Below are 15,594 nucleotides of genomic sequence, written 5' to 3' on the forward strand. Positions count from 1 at the left end.
TCTCCGACAAGTTCTACAGTTGTAAGATGGGGGAGAATAGTTCCGTCAGCGAGCACATACTCAAAATGTTTGGGTTGCACAACCGCTTGTCTCAGCTGGGAGTTAATCTCCCAGATGACGCGGTCATTGACAGAATCCTTCAGTCGCTCCCACCTAGCTACAAGAGCTTCGTGATGAATTTCAATATGCAGGGGATGGAGAAAACCATTCCTGAGGTAAATTCAATGCTGAAATCAGCGGAGGTGGAGATCAAAAAGGAACATCAAGTGTTGATGGTCAATAAAACCACTAGTTTCAAGAAAGGCAAGGGTAAGAAGAACTTCAAGAAGGATGACAAGGGAGTTGCCATGCCCGGTAAGCAAGCTGTCGGGAAGAAGCCAAAGAATGGACTCAAGCCTGAGACTGAGTGCTTTTATTGCAAGGGAAACGGTCACTGGAAGCGGAACTGCCCCAAGTACTTGGCGGATAAGAAGGCCGACAATACCAAAGGTATATATGATATACATGTTATTGATGTGTACCTTACCAGCACTCATCATAGCTCCTGGGTATTTGATACCGGTGCGGTTGCTCATATTTGTAACTCAAAACAGGAGCTGCGGAATAAGCGAAGACTGGCGAAGGACGAGGTGACGATGCGCGTCGGGAATGGTTCCAAGGTCGATGTGATCGCCGTCGGCACGCTACCTCTACAATTACCTACGGGATTAGTTTTAAACCTCAATAATTGTTATTTAGTGCCAGCTTTGAGCATGAACATTGTATCTGGATCTCGTTTAATGCGAGATGGCTACTCATTTAAATATGAGAATAATGGTTGTTCTATTTATATGAGAGATATGTTTTATGGTCATGCCCCGCTGGTCAATGGTTTATTCTTATTGAATCTCGAACGTGATGTTACACATGTTCATAGTGTGAATGCCAAAAGATGTAAGGTTGATAATGATAGTCCCACATACTTGTGGCACTGCCGCCTTGGTCACATTGGTGTCAAGCGCATGAAGAAGCTCCATGCAGATGGACTTTTGGAGTCTCTTGATTATGAATCATTTGACACGTGCGAACCATGCCTCATGGGCAAAATGACCAAGACTACATTCTCCGGAACAATGGAGCGAGCAACCAACTTATTGGAAATCATACATACTGATGTGTGCGGTCCAATGAGCGTTGAGGCTCGCGGTGGTTATCGTTATGTTCTCACCCTCACTGATGACTTGAGTAGATATGGGTATGTCTACTTAATGAAACACAAGTCCGAGACCTTTGAAAAGTTCAAGGAATTTCAGAGTGAGGTTGAGAATCAACGTGATAGGAAAATAAAGTTCTTACGATCAGATCGTGGAGGGGAATATTTGAGTCACGAATTTGGCATGCACTTAAGGAAATGTGGAATTGTTTCACAACTCACGCCGCCTGGAACACCTCAGCGTAATGGTGTGTCTGAACGTCGTAATCGCACTCTATTGGATATGGTGCGATCTATGATGTCTCTTACCGATCTACCGCTATCATTTTGGGGTTATGCTATAGAGACTGCCGCATTCACTTTAAATAGGACTCCGTCAAAATCCGTTGAGATGACACCGTATGAATTATGGTTTGGGAAGAAACCTAAGCTGTCGTTTCTGAAAGTTTGGGGATGCGATGCTTATGTCAAGAAACTTCAACCTGAAAAGCTCGAACCCAAATCGGAAAAATGCGTCTTCATAGGATACCCTAAGGAAACTATTGGGTATACCTTCTACCTCAGATCCGAAGGCAAGATCTTTGTTGCCAAGAATGGATCCTTTCTAGAGAAAGAGTTTCTCTCGAAAGAAGTAAGTGGGAGGAAAGTAGAACTTGATGAGGTATTGCCTCTTGAACCGGAGAGTAGCGCAGCTCAAGAAAATGTTTCTGTGGTGCCTGCACCGACTAGAGAGGAAGTTAATGATGATGATCATGAAACTTCAGATCAAGTTGCTACTGAACTTCGTAGGTCCACAAGGACACGTTCCGCACCAGAGTGGTACGACAACCCTGTCCTGGAAATCATGTTGTTAGACAATGGTGAAGCTTCGAACTATGAAGAAGCGATGGCGGGCCCGAATTCCGACAAATGGCTTGAAGCCATGAAATCCGAGATAGGATCCTTGTATGAAAATGAAGTATGGACTTTGACTGACTTGCCCGATGATCGGCGAGCCATAGAAAATAAATGGATCTTTAAGAAGAAGACAGACGCGGATGGTAATGTAACCATCTATAAGGCTCGGCTTGTTGCTAAGGGTTATCGACAAGTTCAAGGGGTTGACTACGATGAGACCTTCTCACCCGTAGCGAAGCTGAAGTCCGTCCGAATCATGTTAGCAATTGCCGCATTCTATGATTATGAGATATGGCAAATGGACGTCAAAACGGCATTCCTTAATGGTTTCCTTAAGGAAGAATTGTATATGATACAGCCGGAAGGTTTTGTCGATCCTAAGAATGCTGACAAGGTATGAAAGCTCTAGCGCTCAATCTATGGGCTGGTGCAGGCATCTCGGAGTTGGAACATTCGCTTTGATGAGATGATAAAAGCGTTTGGGTTTACACAGACTTATGGAGAAGCATGTGTTTACAAGAAAGTGAGTGGGAGCTCTGTAGCATTTCTCATATTATATGTGGATGACATACTATTGATGGGAAATGATATAGAATTCTTGGAAAGCATAAAGGCCTACTTGAATAAGTGTTTTTCAATGAAGGACCTTGGAGAAGCTGCTTACATATTAGGCATCAAGATCTATAGAGATAGATCGAGACGCCTCATTGGTCTTTCACAAAGCACATACCTTGACAAGATATTTAAGAAGTTCAATATGGATCAGTCCAAGAAGGGGTTCTTGCCTGTATTGCAAGGTGTGAGATTGAGCACCGCTCAATGCCCGACCACGGCAGAAGATAGAGAAAAGATGAGTGTCATCCCCTATGCCTCGGCCATAGGGTCTATTATGTATGCCATGCTATGTACCAGACCTGATGTGAACCTCGCCGTAAGTTTGGTAGGAAGGTACCAAAGTAATCCCGGCATGGAACACTGGACAGCGGTCAAGAACATCCTGAGTACCTGAAAAGGACTAAGGATATGTTTCTCGTTTATGGAGGTGACGAAGAGCTCGTCGTAAAGGGTTACGTCGATGCTAGCTTCGACACAGATCTGGATGACTTCAAGTCACAAACCGGATACGTGTAATTTTGAATGGTGGGGCAGTCAGCTGGTGCAGTTGCAAGCAAAGCGTCGTGGCGGGATCTACATGTGAAGCGGAGTACATGGCAGCCTCGGAGGCAGCACATGAAGCAATCTGGATGAAGGAGTTCATTACCGACCTAGGAGTTATTCCCAATGCGTCGGGCCCGATGACTCTCTTCTGTGACAACACTGGAGCTATTGCCCTGGCCAAGGAACCCAGGTTTCACAAGACCAGGCATATCAAGCGTCGCTTCAACTCCATTCGTAAAAATGTTCAAGATGGAGACATAGATATTTGTAAAGTGCATACGGACCTGAATATCACAGATCCGTTGACTAAACCTCTTCCACGAGCAAAACAGATCAACACCAGAACTCTATGGGTGTTCGATTCATCACAATGTAACTAGATTATTGACTCTAGTGCAAGTGGGAGACTGTTGGAAATATGCCCTAGAGGCAATAATAAAATGGTTATTATTATATTTCCTTGTTCATGATAATTGTCTATTGTTCATGCTATAATTGTGTTATCCAGAAATCGTAATACATGTGTGAATACATAGACCACAACATGTCCCTAGTGAGCCTCTAGTTTACTAGCTCGTTGATCAATAGATGGTTACGGTTTCCTGACCATGGACATTGGATGTCGTTGGTAACGGGATCACATCATTAGGAGAATGATGTGATGGACAAGACCCAATCCTAAGCATAGCACAAGATCGTGTAGTTCGTCTGCTAAAGCTTTTCTAATGTCAAGTATCATTTCCTTAGACCATGATATTGTGCAACTCCCGGATACCGTAGGAATGCTTTGGGCGTGCCAAACGTCACAACGTAATTGGGTGGCTATAAAGGTGCACTACGGGTATCTCCGAAAGTGTCTGTTGGGTTGGCACGAATCGAGACTGGGATTTGTCACTCCATGTGACGGAGAGGTATCTCTGGGCCCACTCGGTAGGACATCATCATAATGAGCTCAATGTGACCAAGGAATTGATCACGGGATGATGTGTTACGAACGAGTAAAGAGACTTGCCGGTTACGAGATTGAACAAGGTATAGGGATACCGACGATCGAATCTCGGGCAAGCATCATACCGGTAGGCAAAGGGAATTGTGTACGGGATTGATTGAATCCTCGACATCGTGGTTCATCCGATGAGATCATCGTGGAACATGTGGGAGCCAACATGGGTATCCAGATCCCGTTGTTGGTTATTGGCCGGAGAGATGTCTCGGTCATGTCTACATGCCTCCCGAACCCGTAGGGTCTACACACTTAAGGTTCGATGACGCTAGGGTTATAGGGAAAGTTTGTTCATGGTTACCGAATGTTGTTCGGAGTCCCGGATGAGATCCCGGACGTCACGAGGAGTTCCGGAATTGTCCGGGGATAAAGATTTATATATGGGAAGTCCTTATTCGATCGCCGGAAGTGTTCGGGGGTTTATCGGTATTGTACCGGGACAACCGAAAGGGTTCCGGGGGTCCACCGGGAGGGTCCACCTGCCCCGGAGGGCCCTATGGGCTGAATATGGAGGGGAACCAGCCCCTAGGTGGGCTGGGCGCCAAACCCCCCTAGGGCCCATGCGCCTAGGGTTGGGGGGAAACCCTAAAGGGGGCGCCCCCCTTGGCTTGGGGGGCAAGGCTCCCCCCTTGGCCGCCGCCCCCCTCTAGATCCATCTGGATGGGACCGGCCCCCCTCTCCCTTGCCCCTATAAATAGAGGGGAGGTGGGAGGGCAGCCGCACCACATCCAAGGCGCAACCCCCCCCTCTCCAACACCTCCTCCTTCCGCGGTGCTTGGCGAAGCTCTGCCGGAGTACCACGCTGCTCCAACACCACCACGCCGTCGTGCTGTTGCTGGAGTTGTCTTCCCCAACCTCTCCCTCTCTCCTTGCTAGATCAAGGCGTGGGAGACGTCACCGGGCTGCACGTGTGTTGAACGCGGAGGCGCCGTTGTTCGGCGCTTAGATCGGAATCAACCGCGATCTGAATCGCTACGAGTACGACTCCTTCATCCGCGTTCTTGTAACGCTTCCGCATCGCGATCTTCAAGGGTATGAAGATGCACTCCCCTCTCTCTCGTTGCTAGTCTCTCCATAGTTTGATCTTGGTGATGCGTAGAAAAAAAATTAATTTCTGCAACGATCCCCAACAGCCAGGACTCCATGGCTTCCCATAGCGCAACAACCATAGGGCCTTTGCACATAGTGTGAAATGTATCCTCCCGTTCAACGCCACAAAGAACACATATGTCATATTTTTTCGTAGTTCTTTTACATTTGTTTTCCATAGTGGCAAAAAAAATCTGTAGCAAGTTTCCATCCGAAAATGCGTACCTTAGGAGGAGCATGGCACCTCCACACCGACTTCTAGACGTTGTGGTTGTCTTCTGGTGCCCTGCTCGCCACACACATAGAGGTGCCGACTTTCTCCTTGAGTGCTAGCTTGTAAGCACCATAGACGAAGAAGAGGCCCTTCGGGTCCCGCGCCCAAGCTAGCGCATCATCATGTTGGCGGGGAGAGGGTGCAACTTCAAAATTTCTTCCATGCCAGATGCGAGGAAGTGTTGAGGGAGTAGATCTTCATTCCATGTGCCTCGACCATTGAGCAATTCATAGGCCCGACACATCCTGCATCTTCCTTGGGCGACATGGATTTGTACGATTGGGGACTCGACAACCATGGATCACTTCAAATATGAATGCTCTGACCATTGTCGACCGTCCATATCGGCCCATTCTTCAATAGCTCTAGACCATAGGTAATTGCCTGCCAAGTTGATGAAGCATTACCTGCAAACACCGTACTCCCAAACAACCATTCCCACACCTAACCAAGTCTCAAAATTTGTAACATATGGAGTCTGCTTGGTTCTTACCCAAGTGCGCCCCGCCAAATCATGGGCGCACCAAAAAATATTGACGGACGATTCGGCCGTCTCATCTCTCCAATGAATTGACGCAAAAATAGAGAGGGATGCTGAGGTGGGTTGACACACCAAAACATTGGAGCCTATCCAAAAAAGACGCGAAGTCTTACATCAACTTCAGTATTTTGGCTGGGCAGGCGAGGTCTCCAATCCAAACAACCATGTGAAACTCTGCCAAGCACAATCTCTTTGCTGAGTCAGCCATTCACAAAGATCACCAGATAGGGAAAATTTTGAGGCAGCTGACGTGTCACCATTCGAGTAGTACCAACAGTTCTAGGTCACCACACGAATAAAAGAAACAGTTCTGAGTCACTGGCAGCCCGGCCGGTCACGGCAACGCTGAAGCGCATCTGCGCATGGCAGGCCGCGCATTCTACATGGGCGGGCAATCTCTCTCTGGAGCAAAACGCTGGCGAGTTAAGACCGACCCGGCCCAACCCAACCGAGGAACCCCAGGGCCATTCAGACGTCACCCCGCACGCCACGCACAAGCGACGACCCCTCCCTCCTCCGCCGCCGCCCTAGGGTTCCGGCGATGGCGCACGGCGGCCAGCCCCGCCGCGCCCCGGCCGCACGCCGCCCCAAGCCTTCCGCGTCCGCGCCCGCGCCCGCCGCCGACCGGAAGCGGAAGCGCGGCGCCGTCTTCAAGACTGCCACGCTCAAGAATCAGATTCGCTCCACCGAGCGCCTCCTCCGCAAGGTACAGGGCCCCTCCTCGCTCGCCTGTGGTTAATAAGCGATTAGTCGTGGAGTGCTCATGCTTGTCCTGGGTCGAGCAGTGGTTGATTACAAAGTCTGCTCAATTAAGTATCGGTTGCCCCTGCACTTGCTATCCTCATTTGGCTTGCGGTTGGCTGTGTTCAGTGCCCGCCCTAAGGATTTCAAGAGCTTAGTGCTGTAGCTGGATCGATGCTGGCTTTGGCACGGGTATGTGCAACGTTGCTTGAGAACTGTATTTAGCTCGAATGCTCGATACATCTGAAAAATGTCAGGAATAACATTTGATTGCTGTACTCCATTTGGAAGTATAGTCTGGGACTCTGGGTCGATGATGAGTGGTTTATTTTATCCAAGCTTAGCAGGTCGCCCTAATTATCTGAAAAACAAGTAGGATTTAGGTCACCACTCAGCAGTGATGGTGGAAAATTCACATCTATTCAAGGAATCATTACTTGTGCACTCGGTTGCCCCAAGATACGGTGATATGGGTACAGACACCGGTACTGCAGAATGGCATTTTTTTTCTTTCAAAAGTGCAGATATTGCGATATGTTTGCTCATATATAATAAATATTTTTAAAAATAGAAATTAATGGTTGTATGTAAACAGGACAGTTTAGGAATGCTAATAAGTTGATAGAAACATGAAAATGCACTGTAGATATGATTTTAGTTTTCTTCAGCCACTGCAACTTCAGTTTGAAGGCCACCGAAGAGTAGGGCCTGTCACATTTGGGCATGATCTGACCCCCTTATTGGATATCAAGCAAATCCATTTTGACTCTGTTGTAGCTTCCTTTGTCTTCCTGAGTACAATTCTTGCATCTGAATCGCGCAATTCCTCCACCTCCTGCACCTCCTTCTAAGATGTCCACGTGATTCCACAAAGGCCTGTTGCATATATATTTGCCGGCACATCCTAAAATAGTGTGAGGCATATACAACATTAGACAACAAGAAGACCAACTTCAGCAAGCAAAGGACAGAAAGGGTAAAGTCTCAACTGACCATGGCCAAGAAAATGTTGACTCTCTGGTTGGTTGGAGCCTGGGAGGAAATGCAGGAGCAGGAGGCGGTGCTCAAATTTGTTGGGTGGAGCAGCGGCTAGCTTGTTTTTCTCCAGTGCAGCGCCAGATGGGTGGAGAGGGAGCACTGGAAGCTGACCTCCTTCCTTGCATAGAGGCACTTAGGTCAAGGGGGAGGGATTAGGGGTGGCGGTGCTAATGGGGGAAGGAGTGACGGTTCTCAGATGCAGGGAGGGAACACCGAAGGCCGGCCTTCTTCTTGCTGGTGTGGCGGTGATCAGGTAGGGCAAGTGCGGCTCTCAGGTGGGCATGGGGGCCAGCGGGGTGTTCTGTATATAGTTGGGGTGGTGTAGGGTTTTTACGTATTCTGGAGAGGTATCACAGGCGTATTTTTTTTAAATAGAAATTCCTTTGATACGTACATATTTGTGCATACCTGAATGTATCCGAGTATCCGGACCTGATACACTGGTTTTGCGCATATCCATGTTTCCAGGCCTGGCATGCGTGATGTCTGATGTACATACATATGTTTTGATTCATACTAATCCAAATTAAGGAATCCATGCTCAAAGCTTTCCCAAACTGACAAGTTCTGGCAGACTTGGGGCCTCTTCCATATGTATCTGGTGCCATTTTGCAGAACACATATTAGCCTTAGCCCTACATACATTTGAGACCTGTATTGAGATGTTGCATATTTTATCTACAGGACCTTCCTCATGACATGAGGGTTGCTCAAGAGAAGAAATTGGAAGAACTAAAGAGACAGCAAGAGAAACAGACTCAAGAGGCCATGCAACGAACAATACAGTTGAGGGATAGAAAGATAAAGTTTTTTGGTCGGTGTTCTCTTACCTTTGTTTGTATTCGTTTCTAGTGTCCTTTGTGACTGTCTGCCTGTATGACCTTATGATTTTCTTGATGTGGGTATTCTAACTTCACAGAGAGGCGAAAGATTGAGAGGATGATAAGGCGTCTTGATAAACAGCAACGTTTAAATGCTGATGAGGCCAGCAACAAGTTGGCAACATTGCGAGAAGATCTTGAATATGTTAGAGTAAGCTTACTGAAGTTCTTTCTCTTGCTTTGTGAACCATTTTTTGGCATAGGATTTTGTATATTTATTTAGGACCAAGGACTATCCTTGGTCTCATTCATGGCTGGTACTTGTTCTAGAACCATTGAACCTCCTTTAATTTTCAGCTAAAGGTTATTTATCTTTGCTTGTGCAGTTTTTCCCAAAGAAAGAAAAATATTTCCCTTTATTCACCGGGGGTAATACACCAGATGTTGTGGAGAAAAGGAATACATGGCGTAAACAGATCAAGGAGAATCTCATCGCGGCTGCAGCAAATGGAAAGGACTTAGAAGGTACATGTTCCTCTTGATTAGCTTTCAATTATTGATTTATCTAGATTATGATTGCATCTTCAACCTTCATGTTTACATTGAAATATGTGCCACCTGTTGGCTAGATATCTACTGTCTAAACCACTAAATTTTGTTTTTGCATCACCCAACAGAGACAGCCAGTGACGATGACACCTTGGATGTGAGTGAAGATGATTTCTTTATGTCTGGAAGTTCAAGTGATGAAGAGGCAGATGATGAGCTTACCGATAAAAGTACAAAGTATGATTCACAACTCTTGGGCATTGTACTTGCTATTAGGTTCCCAGTGGTATATCATGCTATAAATTTGTTACTCTGTGAACATTACACGGGGTGACCAATTAATGTTTAGTTCGGCTTACATTATTGCATACAGTGTGTTAATGAAATTGGGTTATCCAAAAACTATCTGTGAGTAATCATGATATGTAAGTGAATCCATGCAATGTTGCTTTACTGCTGCAAAATATCCTATCTGGGTCTGCAAGATAGCATTTTTTTGTGACCGGACGATATTCCCATGGCAAATGTCATTATCAACTTAGTTTTGAAGTCAAGGGACAAGGCTGATTCCTGAAAAACAGGGTCTATAATCATTTCAGTAGTTGGTTGATGCTCATGCAGTTTGAATCATTTCATTTCGTGGTGGGAAAACATCATATTTTCTAATAAATTATTCCCCACAGATTTTCTCAGCCTGGACTGTAACCTTGTACTCCCTTCGTCCGGAAATACTTGTCGTAGAAATGGATACAAATGAATGTATCTAGAACTAAAATACATCTAGATACATCCATTCCTCGGACAAGTATTTCCGGACGGAGGGAGTATCTGTTTTGCCTTAACATCTTATGTTCAGTGACTTCATCACTACATAAATGTTGCATAGTAAGGAAAGATATTCTAATGCTTTTTCTTTCAGAGAACCTGGTGCTTCAGCTAGGGCAGCGTCTGGTATGTCGAGTGATGAAAAGAACCAGGTTGTTTTCTGCACTGCGTCTCCAGTCTTCCCAATCAGCTGTCACAATTTTGCTTCCTTATATTTAAGCCCACTACTGTGCAATGCAGCGGCAGAGAGATGCTCGAGTGCTTATGCCACCACCTCGCTCATTACCACCTAATAGAGCTAGATCTGCGGATAAACGTGCGGTGTCCAGCTCTAGCAATGCTTCGACCAGCACAAGCGGTAACTCATTCAAAAATAGGAGAGCATCCAATCTTTCTGGAGATCACAACAGCACTCTGAGTTCAAATTCTGATGCTCATAAGCCACGCCGCAAAAGGAGACCGAAGAAAAAGAAGCAGGTATAACTTTGCATACATGCTTTAGCCTTTGTACAGTAAGTCCTGATATCTATATATGACTGAGAATAACTCTGATGGTTTGAACCTAAAGGTTTTCTAGTCAGTGATGTTGTGTGGTTATTTATCGTAAGTAGATATCCATAAGAACAGTTAGAATAATAAAATCTTACAAACATGAAGATAAATTTGTCCACATGGTGTGTGGGTGTGGTGCATGTATATGTATAACTGTAAGTTTGTTATGCTTGACTATTGTACACAAGTTGGTGGACGGTTTTATAGCAAGACTCAGATGTTGCATGCTCTGTTTTTGAGTCGCCGACTAATCGCCGATTAGTTGCCGACTAATCGCCAAGTCGTCGCGGCGTGGCTGGCTCGCGCAGGCGACTTGACTCAGGGAGCAAGTCGCGCGACTTGCGTGGCTCGCCGGTGACTTGGGGCGATTAGTCGCACGACTCGCTGGCTCGCGTGGCTTGCTGCTGTTGTATATGTGATCATGTGGGGACTGGGGAAGGAGGAGGACCGAAGGAAAGAGAGCGCAGGGTGGGCCATATATGTGCTCTGCTTAGATATAGTATATGAAAGAAAGCGCAGGGTGGGCTCTATATGTGCTCTGCTTAGATGTAGTATATTTTCTCTGTTGTATATGTGCTCTTCTGCTGCTGTAAAGGAGAATACTTAATAATACGGCGAAACATTTATACAAAACACCTATCCCGAGCACACGCAAGTATGTGCTCTGCTGCTCTATGTACTGTTGTGCCATGGCGACTTGGGGCGACTAATCAAGCCAAGTCGCTGACTCAAGCCAGCAAGCCACTAGCCGCAGCCTCGGCGACTTGGCTTGACTCGGCGACTCAAAAACCTTGGTTGCATGGTTATTTATGGCAAGTAGATGTCCATGAGAACAGTCATAGTAAGATCTAAGGAACATGAGGAGAAATCTTTGCACATGGTATGCGTGTGTGTCTTTATGTGTATAACTGTAAGTTGGTTATGCTTGACTATTTTACACAAGTTGGCGGACGGTTTTCTAGAGAGACTCAGATGTTGCATGGTTATTTATCCTAAGTTGATATACATAAAAACAGTCATGACAATAAAATCTTACAAACATGAAGAGAAATCTTTCCACATGGTGTCTGGGTGTGTAGCATGTATGTATGCGTATAACTGTAAGTTGGTTATGCTTGGACTTTTTACACACAAGTGGGGAAGCTATATCATTGGGAATAATATCTTAGTTGGTTACCTTTGTACCATTTGTCTGCCTGCGTACAACACCACCGATACCATGTCACCTTGTAGCCCTGTACTCAATATTATACAAAAGTCTCATGATGCTTGCTGCTGCTTGTCCATCTCAACAGGCATGAATGAATATTCCGATCCTCCAGAAGAGCAGAAACCAAGATCTGTTCCATCCCAAAGCGCGGCTTCATTCATGGCTCGTCGATTCGAAAAGGGAGAAAGAAACCCAGCAAAAGTGTGCCTGAGCAAGCAGTTGATTTTGTACGCTCGCTCTCTCTGATGTAAAATGAACCCTCCCCTTCCTCCCGTCGCCCCGCCCCCGTTTGTCTTACAGATACAGAACAACTTACCGTCGTAAACACCCGACATTGCTCGTTCTTATCCCTGAGTATGTCTTCAACTCTTTACAACTGGGTGCCAGCTCCATTCGGTGCTCCTGCCTGAAAGCCATGCTACACGCTCTCACCGTCTCCTTGCCGAGTATGGTCTGCTAGTCTGCGGTCTGTGGGGTGTGGACCTGCCTGCCTGCCCACCGCTGGGATCCCATGACCTGGTAACGCGTGATGCCGCTGCACTGTTGTCTCCCCACTGTCTGGTCCGCATCTGTATCACCATCATCATCATGCATGGCATGGTTCATGTGGGTCTAGTGCCCCTTGTCCGTAGCTAGCCATAGCCTGTAAGAAGAATGTTCAACCTTACCCTCTCGCAATCAAGCGCCCTTGTTTTCTACCGGGCATGTGTAGTACAGTAGAGGAGTACAATGTTACTTACTGGGGTAGTACATCGGGCAGCTACGCTTCCTTATCAATTTGGTTGCTCGTGCAGCCATGGCCCTGGAGGATTGGGGGTGGAGGTCCCGGTTATGCTGTGTGTGACGTACGTTGCAGACTTGCAGTGACTCCTCTACATTCGTATGCAGCGACTCCTCTACGTCCGTGCCGCTGCCCGGAGCAGGGACTCCGGGATTTGTGCGTGTTATCCATTTGCAAAACAAAAGAAAAACGAGTCGTCTTGGCAGAAATCGTCGTCGCTGATGAGATGGGATGTTTGTGTTTGATTTCATTCAGATCGATGTGGTTTATGTGTACTGTTCTTGGAAGGAATATGTCCACAGGAAAAGAGAAGGGAGAAGTGGTACGGAAGGAGAAGGGAAAAGCGAGGGGAATGCCTGGCAATGGCGCCACAGGGGGAAGGAATATGATGAAACATCGCTTCTTGATCGGACGTGTCCTGGGATGGACAGTTCACGCGCCACCACCACTACCAGTTCGATATGACTCGTGTCATCATCAGCAGACACAAAGCAAAAATGTATACTCATCTTTGAGGGATGAATAGACCACCAAATTTGGAGCTTAATCTCACTCTCATTTTACGATCCGTGTCCCAGTTCCTCAGCGGTACAAAAGATTAGATTAACTACAAACTAAGCATCTACACACAAGTTCTTTCTTACTGCATGGCTGCCTGAACCTCTGACTGTACACCAGTACATGCATGTACCTACTACTAGTACAACAAAACAGTACCGCTGCTGCCGGCCGGCCTGGCCGCCGGAGCGCGCGCGCCTGTGAGTCCTGGACCCAGCCTCGCGTTCGTACCGAGTACATGGATCGAGTACTTCACATGCCAGGCGCGTGCCCGCGTAACCCGGCCTCCGTCGCCGTTCACCCATGGCCTGATCATGCATCTGGCCCATGCGTGCGTCCTTCTCCTGATCATGTGCCACGGCCGGTTTCCATCATCTCCAGATTGCTTCATGTATGTATGTGTGCTTGATCGTGTCCTTTTCATCATCGTCATCATCGTGCTTCGGAGCTTCTCATTATCCTCAGCCTCTTGCAGGAGGAGATGAACATGCTGCAGAACCAGACGAACAACCGCTCGTTAGTTAGACTCAGGTTCTAGCTATTGCAGCACGTAGATCCACACCAAAGATCGGCGTTGGTCGGTTGGTATGCAAATTAAGATGGATGGAGGTTGGCGTGCTTACTCCCACGGGACGTCGCCGGCGAGCATGAGGTCGCCGTCCTTGTCCTCGTACGCCATGGCGAACTGGCCGTTGTCCGGCGAGGGGCCGGAGCAGGAGGAGAAGCAGCCGAAGAGCGCGTCCAGCGCGGCCCGCAGCTCCCCGTACCCCCCGTACGTCCGCAGGTCCACCTTGCGCAGGTACGGTGCCCCGTCCATGCTCACCTTCACGTAGAGGCCCCCTCTCTGCCCGGCCTCTCCGGCGCCCTTACTCTCCTTCGCCGCCGACGCCGACGCCGACTGGAACGTGCTCTTCCGGTACGCCCCCACCGGCGGCCACCCAACCACCTGAACCCTGCAAGCACAAATCATGCATACGAACCCATTAGCTCTCCTGCAAGCAACTAATCGCGGTTAACATATGCACGGCGTGTGGCGGCCGGCGCTTACTTGGAAGCCGGTGCGGCGTCGTGGTCGTCGGTCCCGGAGGCCTCGCTCGTGGCCGCCGCCGCCACTGTCGACGACGACCGCTTCTTCTGCGAGCCGAACGCCGCGTCGCCGCCGCTGCCCGGCGGGCCGAGACGCAGCTCCGCGTCGATGATCTCCATGGACGGACGTGCGAACTCGCCTCGCGTACGTCGCCGGCAAAAAAGATCGCTGGAAAATGAGAAGTGCGTGAGGCTTGGGTAGCGTAGCGTGTGGTTGAGGTTGAGGTGCGGACGTTGCTTCGCTTGGGTTGCGCGGCTGCCCCCGCATATATAGCGCGGGAGGATGGCAGCCGCGCCGGGTTGGTGCTGGGTGGCTGGCTGGAGTGGCTGGTGGTTGCGTGCCGGGCTGCTCTCACACGCTCGCGAGGACAGGGATGGGTGGGCCGGGGGGACAGCGAGGGAGGTGCTGTGTCTGGGCCCGGGCAGACAGGCGGGCCCGGGAGTAATGGACCGGGTCGGGGCAGATTCCCAGCGGTGCCTGGTGGCGGGCCCCCGGCCTGTCTGGCACATGCGGCGGGGCCCGGCTGCCGGTGTGGTGGGACTGTGGCACACGTACGTACGTGTCGCGCGCGGCTCCGCCAGTGTGGATGGAGTCGAGTCTGGTCTTCACGGTCACGGCGAGCCACGGTCATGCATGTCACGATCAACGTACGCACGTACGATGCCGGCAAGTTAACTGTACCACAGTAGTTTTTTCAAAAATAAATAAATAACTGTACTAGTACGGGGTTACCCAGGTAAAAAAAGGTGACACTGGCACGTAGCAGTACGTACTTTGTTGGGCAGCTGATCACCTTTTTTCCTACCCTGCTTAATTAGGCTGTAATTATGATGCATGCGAGGACGCGCACGCTGCATGCATGTATAGTGCACTAGTAGACACAATGATCTCTTATATAGTTTTACTTTCCGTGGTTCAAACAGTTGATGGAGAGGCAGCTGATGATGCCGATGGACGTAGCCATGACCTCTTCCACCGTCCCGGCCTTGGCTCTTCTCTCCACCTGACACGGCGAACATGCCACCAAAAACCCGCTTGCTTGCTCGACCCAAACTTGTGACCCGATGAAGCAACGACAACGCGAGGGCACGGTCCAATCCTGCCTGATACGGTGACAGTCTAGGCAAACATTGTGAGCAGCCATACACAGACGCAGGGACGCATATGCATGCATATCACCGGCCAGCTTTCGTGCGCGCGGGGGTTGCCCAACGGACCCAGACAAGACGGCGAGCTGGCGAGGCACGCAAGCGAGGCCCATGCAAGTCTCGCCCGCTC

General features: G+C 48.5%; 2 protein-coding genes across 2 annotated transcripts; one reads left to right on the top strand and one right to left on the bottom strand.

Annotated features, from left to right (window-relative positions):
• Positions 1-6,566: 6,566 nt before the first annotated feature.
• LOC109785400 (uncharacterized) lies at positions 6,567-12,266 on the top strand. Its single transcript, XM_020344003.4, has 8 exons — positions 6,567-6,860; positions 8,618-8,747; positions 8,853-8,965; positions 9,141-9,279; positions 9,432-9,540; positions 10,223-10,280; positions 10,369-10,605; positions 11,976-12,266. The coding sequence occupies exons 1-8, from the start codon at positions 6,696-6,698 to the stop codon at positions 11,979-11,981; spliced, it is 957 nt and encodes a 318-aa protein (XP_020199592.1). The 5' UTR covers positions 6,567-6,695; the 3' UTR covers positions 11,982-12,266.
• A 907-nt stretch (positions 12,267-13,173) lies between these two features.
• Positions 13,174-14,568, bottom strand: LOC109785399 (auxin-responsive protein IAA14). The gene is made up of 3 exons (XM_020344002.4): positions 14,278-14,568; positions 13,853-14,182; positions 13,174-13,719 (listed from the first exon to the last, which is right to left on the bottom strand). Exons 1-3 carry the CDS (start codon positions 14,433-14,435, stop codon positions 13,662-13,664), a joined length of 546 nt encoding a protein of 181 aa, XP_020199591.1. The 5' UTR covers positions 14,436-14,568; the 3' UTR covers positions 13,174-13,661.
• Between the last annotated feature and the right edge of the window lie 1,026 nt (positions 14,569-15,594).

This window comes from Aegilops tauschii, chromosome 5, assembly GCF_002575655.3.
Source record: "Aegilops tauschii subsp. strangulata cultivar AL8/78 chromosome 5, Aet v6.0, whole genome shotgun sequence".
Classification (NCBI taxonomy): domain Eukaryota; kingdom Viridiplantae; phylum Streptophyta; class Magnoliopsida; order Poales; family Poaceae; genus Aegilops; species Aegilops tauschii.

What these genes read in the sequence shown, in the direction of transcription:
- LOC109785400 (XM_020344003.4), top strand. Translation starts at nt 6,696, where the DNA reads ATGGCGCACGGCGGCCAGCCCCGCCGCGCCCCGGCCGCACGCCGCCCC. An exon ending in CCGAGCGCCTCCTCCGCAAG is followed by an intron (nt 6,861 to 8,617) that starts GTACAGGGCCCC and finishes TTTTATCTACAG; the next exon opens with GACCTTCCTCATGACATGAG. An exon ending in CTTACCGATAAAAGTACAAA is followed by an intron (nt 9,541 to 10,222) that starts GTATGATTCACA and finishes TTTTTCTTTCAG; the next exon opens with AGAACCTGGTGCTTCAGCTA.
- LOC109785399 (XM_020344002.4), bottom strand. Translation starts at nt 14,435, where the DNA reads ATGGAGATCATCGACGCGGAGCTGCGTCTCGGCCCGCCGGGCAGCGGC. An exon ending in GACGCCGCACCGGCTTCCAA is followed by an intron (nt 14,183 to 14,277) that starts GTAAGCGCCGGC and finishes TTGTGCTTGCAG; the next exon opens with GGTTCAGGTGGTTGGGTGGC. An exon ending in GCCGGCGACGTCCCGTGGGA is followed by an intron (nt 13,720 to 13,852) that starts GTAAGCACGCCA and finishes CTGGTTCTGCAG; the next exon opens with CATGTTCATCTCCTCCTGCA.